General features: G+C 41.0%; 1 protein-coding gene across 1 annotated transcript in view; it reads left to right on the forward strand.

Moving 5' to 3' along the window:
* SEL1L3 (SEL1L family member 3) overlaps positions 1-13102 on the forward strand; it is a 106165-nt gene that overhangs the window by 22914 nt on the left and 70149 nt on the right. The window contains 4 exon segments of the mRNA XM_059066360.2: positions 6186-6312; positions 7950-8071; positions 8425-8540; positions 11654-11712. Coding sequence (XP_058922343.1) covers positions 6186-6312; positions 7950-8071; positions 8425-8540; positions 11654-11712 — 424 coding nt within the window.

Below are 13102 nucleotides of genomic sequence, written 5' to 3' on the forward strand. Positions count from 1 at the left end.
GCCCATTTGGGCCGAGCTGGTTAAAGGTGCAGTGATTCTCTTCTGCAACCACACATGAGCTCACCTGCACCCTGCACATGCCCTCTAGTTTGAGTCTGTGATCTCCCACCCCTATGCCTCGGCTAAAGAAGCTTCTTTTACAGGCAGCTGCCGTCCCTGGCTGCCCCCCAACACTCCCCCACCCCCGATGCCATCTTTCATGTCTTCCTGGCAAAATCATACTCATATTTCAGTAGCCAGCTCAAATTTCCCCTCCTTCCCCAAAAGCACTTTTCTTTTCTTTTGAGTGCCACATCAGAAATTAACTTTCTACCCTCCAGCCTCCCCTAGTTCTCTGTTGGTACCCACCACCCCCTTATGATGTGTATCATGTTCAATTCAATAAAGATTGATTGAACACCTATCACGTACCAATTTCTTTACTAAGTCTGGAGGCTCAAAGCTGCAGACATGGTCCCTCTCTTTAAGGTGGCTTTATAGGAAGTAAACACAGCTACCAATCGTAACAGCTACTTTCCCTTACTGAGCACTCGCTGTGTGCCAGGAATTGGGCTAAGTGCTTTGTGCGAGTATCTAATTTAATCCGCCCAGTGCTCTACTGTCGTTATTTACGGAGGAGGAAACTGACTCAGAGAGGTAGAGTAATTTGTCTAAGGTCACACAGCTAATAATGGAGCTGGGACTTGAAACCAGGTCGTTTGGTTCCCAAACACCATGCTTAACCATCAGGCTATACTGCCAGATGACATCATGAAGCTATTTACTTATTTAAGTCCCTTATTCATTGAAAAATGTTACCGAGCAGTCTACATGTTAGGCACTTCGCTAGGGTTCTTTGCAGAGGAAGTGCCATTTGAACAGGAACTTGAAGGATGAGTAGAGTTTTCCCTGTCAGAAAAGGAATAAAGGAAAGGCATCCAGGCAGAAGGGAAAAAAAGAGGAGGCAATGCAGACTGATGGGGGAGTGGGGATGAGCGTACATCCCTTGGTGTGAGGGATGGCAAATGAGTTTCATCTTGCACGCCAGCTCAGAGCGACGGGGTAGCTACCTAGAGCACAGTGCTGAGAGGGATTCTGAGGCCGAGTCTGTGCTTAGTGAGAAACGGTGCCATGTGGATTGATTACCGATGTCTGCCACAGGTGAAGTGTGGAGTAGCAGCCCTTGAGCTATTATTTGTTCAGGCAGAGTCTCAAGTGTGAGATAGGCATTCAGGAAATAGGACTGGGAAGGCAGGTTGGGGCCACACTTTGGAGGTTCTTAAATGCCAGGGTCAGGTGCAGTAAGCATTCTGTCCTACTTCTACCTATATGAACATTTTTCTGACCTTCCCTCTTGAGTCAGAAACTGGGGAACCTGGAAGTTTCCTTCTTCTCCACTCTCTTTTCACTAACAATTCATTCTCATTTTCAGGTCCAATAGATTGGAAGTGGAATTTCTTATAACAAAATTCCTTTACAACAGAATCGTAGAAGACTAAGTCAAATTTTGGAGACAGACTTTACGTGTCTCTGTGAAAATATCAGCTTATTCACTGAGACGATTCAAGTTAATGACATAATACTTTTCGTAACTATAAGAACTACACATTTGATACTTCTGGGGAAAAAGAGACCCAGTTCTTTCTTTCCCCCAGTTAATCACTGTAGACTGGATTTTTTAGTAATAGTGCTAATGAGTACCTAGCATCTGCATTGCCCTTTATGATTTTTGGACCACTTTTCCTATGCAGAATGTCTCATTTAACCCTTAGTAGTCCCAGGGAAGGACAGTATTTTCATTCTCTCCTTAGAGAGGAGAACACTGAGGCTCAGGGAATTTGTTAATGGAGTCCCAGTTCCTGATTCTTTCAACTTTGCTAAGCCACCTCTCTGAAATATGCTAATACAGTCCTAACGCAGGTTCTAAATTAGAAGGAATACACTTTTTTATAAGTTGAATCTTCACTGGCATGGATCACCCTGTTTACCTCACCCACTGGACTTTGCCTCTTTGAAGTGGATTGAACCAGCACAGCGCCCAGCGCGGGCAGACCTCTGCATGTGGCTGGCTCCTTCTCCCTGCCTGCATGGAAATGCTCAGAGATGTTGTTCTCTTCCCTTGTAGCCAAAAAAGTAATACATGTACCTGGTGGAAAGTTCAGAGAGCATAAAAGGGTTTGGGGGAAGAGTCAAGTCCCACCCCCCTGTTCTTTTGGTCCTATTCTAGAAGCAGACTCAATAACACTAGTTTCTGTGTCTCCTTCCAGAAATGTTCTCTGCCCATATAAGCATTAGGTTGATAGCCCCTTCTCTTCATACACACGTTGGAGGATACTATAGACTCAGCCCGGCGCTCATTAACAATACAGCAGAGATTTTTCTGTGTCGGTACTTGCTACACAACCCCATTCTTTTCAATAGCTTCTCAGCATTGCGTTGCCTGACACACCATAATTTATTTACCCTGTCCCCTGCTGATGGTCATGCAGGTCATTTCTAGTCTTTTACCATTAACGACAAGGTTTCTCCAAGCATCCTTGTACATGTATCTTTGTATACACAAATATTTTTGGAGGATAAATTACTGGGAGTGGAATTTATTTATTCTTAAGATTCCTAGTATTGAGTATGTTACAGACTTCCTTAGTCACTCACTTCACTGCCTAGTATCCTTTGGGGTGGAAGTTCTGACCTAAATCATACATGCTAGAAGGTAGAGTTTTTGTTCTCAGGCTTTGGCTTTGAAGAAAATAAAACTCCAGATCGCTACTGCCTGTTTAGTGTCCTGCATTTGGAAAGCAGATTGAGTTATCGACATTCTAACTTTACTTCTCTGGGTGGGAAAATCTTAGCTTCTTTTCCTCCAGGTTCCCCTTGCAAACTTTTAGCCGCAGTTATTCCTTGCCTCAAGACTATCTCTAACTTCTCCACAAAGGGACTGGGGGTCTCAGCTGCATCATTGTGATGTATTTGAAGCTCATCCTGAATAGGGCTTTGTTATGTAGAAACGGGCCCTTCCCCAGAGCGGGTGTCCTGTCAGGGCTCTGATCTCTATGCTGAACTGGAGAATGGGCTCTGTAAGCCCCCCAGCCACTCCACTCAGGATGACACTCAAAATACTTAACAAATAGTATGAGCTGGGGGCCCCAATCAGGCTAGCCGGGCGCTGGCCCTGGTGCTGAAACAGGATGGTGCTGGAGATCCTTGCTGAGCCAGGTTCTACTCTGAAGGAGAAGCCAGGGTGGGTGGGTAGTGGGTGGGGGCTTTGGAGGTTCAAGGCAACACCATCATCGAACCAATACACTGACATGTTTCAGTCCTTTAACAACTAGTACAGCCGCTCAGCGGCGTGCCAGCTGAACACCAGTCCTAGCTCTCTCTGAGAGGACTTGTGAGATGTGATGTGGTTTAACAAAAAGCTCATCGTTTTGCAGTGGCAGACCAAGTTTGAGTCATACCTGGGTCTCTTATTAGTTATACAGCCTTCAACAAGACACTAACCCTTTTCTTGTCACCAAATGAAGGAGTTTGCACCATGTTATATCTAATGCCTCTTTTGCTCTCGAATCTGAGGAAATAAAACAAGCAAAATGAGCAAGGGGGTAGGTTCCAAACCTGAACTGTTTTCCTGGCATTCTGTGTTTACGTCATAATGACGCCTTTTACCTACCTAATTTCCTTGTTCAAGATTAGCCAAAGAAATGGATCTGGGGGAAGGACCTGAAAAAAGAGAGACTTAATTTTTGGCTTGGGCAGCATGGGGCACATTATAAAATTATGGAACGTGTTGGGTGAAAGACACGTTCAAATTCTGACTTGGCCACAACTGTGTTCATTTGATCATTCATCCATTCATCCATTCACTCCCTAAATATTTATGGAGCCACTGTCAAGTGTTGGCCACTATTCTGGCTCTGAGGATGGAATAATGAATGAAGTAAAGTGCATGCTCTCTTGGAGCTTACATTCTATGTAAGTGAGCCATTTAAACTGGTTGGGCCCATTCTGGACTTAGGTGCTTCCTACCTGTAAATTCTTTAATGGGGCATGGCGCTGGTACTGTTCCTCTCCATTCTGGTGCTATGACAGCCATCACTAATCAGTTATAGCACTCCAAGCAGCCAATCAGTTACTAGAAAATGTTATCCTGGGCTAGATGAATTCCAAAGTCCTTCCCTGCACCAAAATTTCATTCATATTAGTTATTTCTAATGAAATGGAAAGACGATATTATACTGAGGGAAACTTGTAATAGAACTCCAAATCAAAGAACTATTAAAGCTACTGATTTTACAAGAGAACCACCATCACTTTGGTTTGGTTGGATACAAAAGATATGTGTTTATAAAAATTATTTTAGATCTTTTCGTCTTAGATTTTCCCTCCACAGTCTTTTGCTGCAAGTTCTCCTATTCAGCCAGCTTTTCTTTGATCACTGGATAAAGGAATGGCTCATCAACATTCACTTTTAACTCCCTTCACTTTGGAAACCTCCTTTATGAAGCCTCCTTTTACTGGAGTCAGGTTGGGCAGAATCAAATCCTGTTCATTTTGATAAATGTTTCTACGATATACTAGATAACTCCACAGCAATCACTAGCAGAAGGGCTTCCCAGGGGGCTGACATGACCGTCAGGTCTCTTACATTCCACTCAACATGGTGGAAGCCAACCAAGGTTGGCTGATATCAACCTCTTGGTGAGTTTTTTCCTTGGATTCTGAAGACACCCTTGCAGTGTTTCCATTTCTAATCCCCCCTCTCCACTCCCGTAACTAACCAGCAAGTCGGGTGTGCGCAAATTGAGCTCAAATTGCAAAGAAATAAGGTTTGAAGTATTTTTGTTGGAATTGATAACTCTACCCTTTTGGATTTCCAAATGCATCTCTGAGACTATGAAAACATTGCTCTTATGATTTCCAAGTTGTAATGAACCAGAGGTACCTCTTTATGTAATAAAACATTTTTCTCCATTGAGGAATGAGAGCTGGGGTGTCCAATATCCCAGGCTGAGGCTCCTGTAATTTCTTCCAATATTGGCATTCGGTAGCTTGTACAGAAGTCAACTGTAAGAAGCCCAGGAAAATAGATTATTTTCACCATTTAATTATGGATATTTAAACCAAGGAACATTTTAAGAAAGAGAAAAGTGATCTTTATTTCTCGGTTGTATTTGGTGAATTTTTTTCTTTGAAGGGGGTTGGGATATTGGAAATAAAAAAATCCACATTAGCCTTGTAGGTATTAAATGTAGATGAAATAACTCCATTTTCCCTTTCAGATTTGTTATGGATGCTCCTCTTTTCTAGAACCACAGAATTCTCACACATTTGCAAAATCAAGTGGAAGCCTCCCTAGTTTTAAGGAGTATGGTTAGTAATATTTGCATAGGGTAACATGTTGAGGTTATGTGGAAAGTCTGCAGGGACGAAAAAAAAAAACTGTGCAATTTTAAGTGCATAGATTCTGAAACCAGACTGCTCGAGTTTGAATCCCAGCTCCACCTCTTATTATTGAACCTTCTCTAAGGCTCAGTTTAAAGGGGGACAATAATAGAATCTATCTCATAAATGGTGAAATTAAGCAAGATTATTCCTGAAATGTGCTTAGCATGTTGCCTGGCATATTCTAAGTGTTAAATAAATGTTAATATTTTGGCAGCTGTGCATCTATTTCCTCATCTATAGACGGGGGATAATAATGAGGATTAAATGAATTTATATATAAATAGATATACATATATTTGTATACAGTAATGTGGACCGTAGTGAGTGCTACTGAAGTGTTAAGTGTTATTATTATTACATAAGTTCAAAATGCTTTTCTTAGCATTAGAAGGGCAGGATGTAAAATGGTGAAGCACATAGACCCTGAGCTGGAAACTTGAAATTTCACTCTACTACTTATTAGCTCTGTTACCTTAGGCAAGTTATTTTACCTCTCTATACCTCGGGTTTTTCATCTGTAGAATGGGACTAGGAAAGAATCTCCTTTCTAGGGTTGCTATGAACACAAATTGAGATAGCTCTGTAAAGTGCTTCTCAGGTGGCTGGCATATATTCAGTGTGCAATAACTGTTTGCTAATATTTTCAGACTCTTCATTTAAATGTTTGATGGGAGCTAGGCAGTGGGTTCCAGGAAGAATGTGATGTTGGAAGCAGTGTTTTTCTGGAAATAATTAAAAGGCAGCCATCTTGCTGTTTACAGATGTGGTCACCCTCCTGGGCTTTCTCTTTGCCTCCAGTGGAGAAAACACAGGCATTGTGAAGAAGTTCCCGAGATTTCGGAATCGAGAGCTAGAGGCCACCCGACGCCAGCGGATAGATTACCCAGTGTAAGAAGAGGCCGGTGATGGGGGCCGGTGGGGCGGTAGTGCTCTTTTTATCTGAGGACCAGAGCAGGCTAGTGGAGCTAGTTAGGAAGACCTACCTTTGTAATGTGCTTTGGAAAAATGATGAGATCTACATGGCTTAGGCAGAATTTGTAGACCTGAGAACCTCCAAGCATTCTGAAATTATTCTTGCACTTAGCAATCAATCCTCGCTTGACCTTGTATGCTGGTCCTGGGAATGACCCAAGTAGGCAAGTCAGGTGTTGGAGCCTGAGGCTTTGCAAGGTGTCAGGTGCAGCCAGCCACAGCCCTGCCAGATTGCAGCCTTCACTTTGCCTTTTCTGTCTTGGAAGATTGGATGAGCTGCTTGAAATCTCACAACTTCTGATCTCCTCCACTGATTTCAGCAAACCCCAGATATATTTTTTTCCTTCTGCTGAATTGAAGATGCTGAAATTGTTCGTGGTTCACCTCAGACTGGATGGATTTAGCAGAGTGATTTAATTCTTCCCATGCTGCTGGCTGTAGAAAGATCTTGAGTCACTTTACTAAGCGTATGTTCTTGCTAAGCTTCCTTGTAATAACTTATCTTCATGAGCTTGCTCAGTTGGGTGGGTCAGGAGGGAGCTGTGTGGTACCATCTGTTTGCATATCTTACCACCGATTTGAAGGCCAGTTTATAAAGCCCAGAATATTCTAAAGGTCTTGTTGGGATGAGTCCCCAAAGAACCTGGGGCCACTGCCACTTTAACCCAAAGTGTGAATTGGTTACCAGGGTAATGGAGAGCATTCTCTGTACAGGTTTTGACCTTGATTCATGTTTCACGTGCAAAATGCATTACTCCCAGCTTCTCTTTGAACTGCTGGTCACTAGTACAATGTGTGGCATGGAGCAAGTGTTCTAACAGCAAAGATTTGCTGAATGATTGGTGGATCACATAGCTTGGCTAAATGTGTCCTACTTAAGTTGACCACTGTTATTTTATCCTCACTCCACAAATCACAGATGGACAATATTTTTTCAACTAAAATAGCCCTAGTCCAGAAATGGAACAATTAGAGTAGTTGTTCCACATTGGTCAGCCAGAACTGTGATACTGAATAACCTAATATGGGCATTAAAATTGTATCTGTGTGTCCTGATTAGCATATAGTGATGCCATTTGCAAATTATGGCATTTTTCTGCCTTAGGGCTTTTATCTTTGAAAGAACCAAAATTACTCAGAAAGCCCTAATTATGTTTTTTTTTTAAATCATTGAAATTAGAACAGCTTCTTATCAAGTCACCTCTTATTAAAATCCAGATTTTTATTCTGTGTTTGGCTTTATAAGCCTTAATCAAGGATTCAAATGGTGGGCCTGTGCGAAGCTCAGAAAGGCACAGGAAGAGTTTTTGGTGCGAGGTACAATGTCTGCTCGTTTTGTACAGCGACGCTTAACTCCTGTCTTTTGCAGTTACTAAAATTACCTCCTTTGTCTCAAAAATGAAGTTTTGCAAGCTGATCTCCTATGATGAACACGAAGGCAAATTCATCCTTTCATTGGAAAGAAAGCAATTTACTCCGTCATTGTTAACTGTAATTACCTGCTCTTGGATGATATCAATCTGCAGAATTTTTTTTTCTCCTCACTCTTATAGGTTTACTGTTTCACTGTGGCTTTATTTACTCCATTATTGCAAGGCCAATCTCTGTGGGATTCTGTATTTTGTTGATTCTAATGAGATGTACGGCACGCCTTCTGTATTTCTTACTGAAGAGGGTAAGTATGAAACAGACCCTTTAGAACGATAGTGTCGTTTTCTTATGCTCTGTCTACTGGCAGATACGTCTGTCTAGAATAAGGAATGTTGTCAATGGGGCAATTCAATGAGAATGATGGTTTCCAAATATGGGATTCAAGTTAAACATTTTTTCTGGAAGCTTAAAACAAACATATACAGATGAATGCACATATGTGTTTTGTTTGTTTTGCTTTGCTTTGCTTTTATTTAAAGGAAGAAGGAATGTGATCTAGTCTTAGAGCTTTTTAGGACAGTCGTCGAAAAGATATAGCCACTTCATTCACTCCTAAGTATTTTCTGTCATTTTCACAAGCTTTCATTTTCCTTTTAGGCCACTTGCATATTCAGATGCATCTGGTCAAAGGAGAAGACCTTGCTGTGAAAACGAAATTCACCATACCCTTGAAGGAGTGGTTTCGCCTGGATATCTCTTTTAATGGTGGCCAGGTACTGAAAGCTCGCTCCGCTGTGATTCCTATCAACATCATCACTTAACTTTAAGCATTGCTGTAAAGTCAGGGAGGTAGGAAATCTGCAAAAACAAATTTGTGGTATCTGATAAACTTTTACAACCATAACACGTTTTAAATCAAATTTTTATCGTTGGAAATTTAAATCATAAGAATTCTATCCCATTTAATTAACTTTTGAAGTGCTTCTTTCGACTATATTGTAAATGAGTAAATAATATAGCCAGCTACATAACCACAGTTATCTGAGCAATTGAAGCCTTTTCTCCTGGCGAGATAGGCTTTGGGGAGATACATGTTAAGAGAGCCTTGGCCATATTTATATAGTGTTATGAAATCTACAACTTTTTTACAGGAAATTTATTGGTTAGTTCAGCCAAGAAATGGTTTGACTGTTTTGGGCAGTTGAAACAATTGCTTATGCTTGGCATTAAACCGACAAATAACAACCAACAAACCTAAGTGATAATTCTGGTGAGGTGGAGGTTCTTTAACTACTTTTTACTATAAAACACTGCACATAATAGTTTCAAGCTTTCATAACACAGATTTTATGAATTATGGCACCAGCAGTGTGGATGTTTGTCAGCTTGCCTTCTGATGGTAACTCTTGGAGGAAGATTCCTGCAGTCACTAATGCATTGTGTATAATAAAAAACTCTGGTATGACACATGTTCTGGATCATTGTTAATTAGTGACATAGTGACCTTGCTATAATTGGAGATAATTCCATTTCTTCATATATACGATGTTAGTATGCTACTTTTTTCTGGTTACTTTATTTTCTCATCAGCTAATCTTATTGATTTGTAAGTTTCCGATAACAAAACTGGAAAAGACATTTTGCTTGTCTTGTGTATTAGATAATACACAGACTTCCATTTGTGGTTAGGTCTATCACATTTCCTTTTTCTGAAGAGAAAAGAAATCAAGTCAGTCCTTGTAGCTTTCCTGAGGAGAGTCTGTAAGATGTTAGCTGGCAGTTTTTGTATGTTTGTTTCCTTAATGCTGTTAGGTGACATTGCTGTGGTCCATGTTTTAGCTTCTCATTTGCATGAGGATTATGGCGGCATAGCTTGGTTGCTGCTTTCTCTTAAGATCAGCTCAGTACCGTGTGTCACTTAGGTATCAAATCATGAGAGCAAATCCCAGATCTTATTTTGCACCAGCTGTATGCAAGGCACTATGCTCAAGGAGCTTACAGACTATTTATGGAAGTCACATTAAGCAGGTGAAGGGGTGTCATAAGACGAGCTTAATTGCCAAATGATTCATATTGATTCACAGGAGAGAGACAGCACTTCACCCTGGGGTGCTCAGGGGAGGTTTCATAAAGAAGGTTCCTATGGATGGGCAGAGTTTAAATGGAGAAGCAAGGAGGGGGTGCTTTAGCACATCATTGGAGGTTGGCAGATAAACCAGTTTGGAGTAGAAATTCGCTGCCTATAGAACGCTAATAGAAGAAAAAAGTGTCTTTAGGGCTAGAATTTGGAGAATCTGGAATATCATGGAATTTAACTTTCTAGTTGCAAGGCAGCACAGCGTCATCAAAGCTTTCGGAGCAGAAGAGTAAATCAAAGTAGTTCTTTAATTAAAGAGATGAAGTTAATGGCAGAGTACATGATCGGGTAAAACAGGAGAGAAGAATTAGGAAGACCAGATGCAGTGGAAAGAAAAAAGCAGTAGATTTTTTTTAGTAAACTTTTGCCATTTGCCCTTTCGTCTTTCCATCCCATCTGGTCTCTCTGATCACGTAGGTTCCAAAATAGTACTTATTGTTTTTCTACACAAAATCCAGCTCTGTGGTGAGACTACTCTATTCATTGCTTTGACTAAATGGACACATTGGCTTAAAGTAAATGGTTGGTTTAGAGAAACAACTGGTCTGAGTAATTTTCTTCTCTGAACCAACATGCTCTATATGGCTGAATTGGGTTGGATTTTATGAGTTAGCTTTTCTTTCGTAGACATGGTGTTGGAGCCACATCTTTGACAATCTCGTTAAGCCAGAATGTGTTTCCTGAACACTTGCTGTGCGCTAGCACTGGGGGGAATAAAGGGAGCCCCTTAACCCCAGGGGCTTATGTTGTAGTCCCAGACACGAGAAGAATACACGACAGCTAACAACATTTGCGACGAAAACATTGTCACCATTGAAATGACAGCGACAATTCTCAGTGCTGAGGGAGAGAGGTTGGGAAGCCACAGTGCATGAAGAACATTCATCCCCTGTCTTGTTTTTCCCCCTAAGGCTCTCCTGGAATCAGAGTCAAATTCCAAGAACTCCTTGTAGTATCTTACACATTTCCTTGTCTGTTTATGCAACAAGCTTTCAAGCACGAATACACCAAATGAACCTTTGGCTGGTAGTGTGGAAGTGTCTACAACTCACTGGGGGAAAACTGCATTATAGCTATTTTTATCACATTAAGTCATTTGGAGGGACTTTCCTGGTGGACCAGTGGTTAAGACTCAGAGCTTCCACTGCAGGGGGCATGGGTTCGATCCCTGGACAGGAACTAAGATTCCACATGCCGTACAGTGTGGCCAAAAAAACGTTTAAAAATAAATAAATAAAAATAAAATGACCGAAATACTTCTTTTAAAAACAACGTCAGACCTTCCCTTGTGATGCAGTGCTTAAGAATCCGCCTGCCAATGCAGGGGACACGGGTTCGAGCCCTGGTCCGGGAAGATCCCACATGCCGTGGAGCAACTAAGCCCGTGCGCCACAACTACTGAGCCCCCGTGCCACAACTACTGAAGCCCGCACGCCTAGAGCCTGTGCTCCACAACAAGAGAAACCACTGCTCGCCGCAACTAGATAAAGCCCACTCAGCAATGAAGACCCAATTCAGCCCAAAATAAATAAATAAATTAATTAATTTTTTAAAAAAGTCATTTGGAGAAATTGTGTCTTAAGTCTCGAAATATACACAGGGCTAGTAAACTGCTCCTTTTATTTTTTGCAGAAACTGATCAGGTGAAAGACTATGAAGCCTATTTTACGAGTAACTCATATCCAGGACTGTATTTATGATGTGGGGTCTTGAGGCATAACTGATCCTTGTGTATCTCTCCCAACATAGATAGTAGTAACCACCAGCACTGGACAGGATTTGAAAGACTACCATAATCAGACCATTAGGTAAGTGTGATTTTTCTTTTGATTCAAAATTTGCTGGATGAGGGTTAAGGAACCTTCATATGTTAGCCCTCAACCCTGAAGTTATTTCCACCCTGTCTGATTCAGGTTTTTCAAGCAGGGACTGTGGCTAGTCTGCCCTGTAGCTAATCTTTGTCCTGAAGTTATTTCCACCCTGTCTGATTCAGGTTTTTCAAGCAGGGACTGTGGCTAGTCTGCCCTGTAGCTAATCTTTGTCCTATTTTTTTTCTTTTTTAAATGTACAAAAACTCCATGTTTTCCCCACAACCTTGTTGTTTCCAAGCAAGAGAAACTAGTTCTCTCTCCAGATCTCACTGTAAGTTCTTCCTTTCATGACACTTTATAATTTGTTTTCTTTGAAAATTATCTTCTACAAAGGATTCGGAAAAATAAAAATATTAATGTTGCTTATTGAGAGGGGTTGGTAAGTTTTGCCCAGTATAAAACATAAAAGCAGACAGCCTTCATATTTATGTTTATAATGTAAATTTGAAACGTATGCAACTATTGATATTGGGATAACTTTTTAATCTTATATAACAATTCTCTACAAGAGTTACAGAAACTGAGAATTGGGTCTTTTTCCTCATTTGTCGTATATTTTTAATTTGCTCTACATCCCTGTTTAAGAGTGGGTCATATAGTGTCAGAAACATGAGGCATGAGCTCTTCTTTAGGAACTCAGGATATCTCATCATAGCTAGATTTTATATACATATCAATATATATAATGTATATGTATATGTGTAGATTCAAATGCTTAAGAATAGGTAAAGAAGAGAAACAAAAATTAGCAGCTTCATATGTATAATTAAAAAAAATATATCAGGGGACTTCCCTGGCAGTTCAGTGGTTAGGACTCCACACATCCAGTGCAGGGGGCACGGGATCAATTCCTGGTCGGCAGGCTAAGACCCCGCATGCTGCACGGTGAGGGCAAAAACAAAAAAGTATTTTAAAAATGTATCGGGACTGTTGGTCACTTTGGCTGGGGGATGTGGGGGAGGTTCATTCCTTCATCCTTTAGTCATTTCACTATGCTCGGCCAAAAACCATCTCTCCAAACAGGCTCCATTCACTCAGTCTCCAGACAATCCAAAGTTTCCTGGAAACCAATTATTAAAGAAAGGAAAGCCAGGAGGGGTGATGAAAGCAGAGTAGGGGACATACACTCTACTTTTTTTTTTCCCCACCATTTCTGTTTACATTTAAGTCAAACAATTTCTTTTAGGCTCTGGGCACATAGAACAATTCTTATTTTCATGACTGGATTAAAAGATTCGAGTTATAGTGAAAGGCTAAAGCAGTGTTATTCCTTAGCCTGCAAAGAGAAAGTCAGGGGGTGACTTGATAGCAATATTGAAGCATAGAG

The sequence above is a fragment of the Kogia breviceps genome, chromosome 6 (genome assembly GCF_026419965.1).
Source record: "Kogia breviceps isolate mKogBre1 chromosome 6, mKogBre1 haplotype 1, whole genome shotgun sequence".
NCBI classification, from domain to species: Eukaryota; Metazoa; Chordata; class Mammalia; order Artiodactyla; family Physeteridae; genus Kogia; species Kogia breviceps.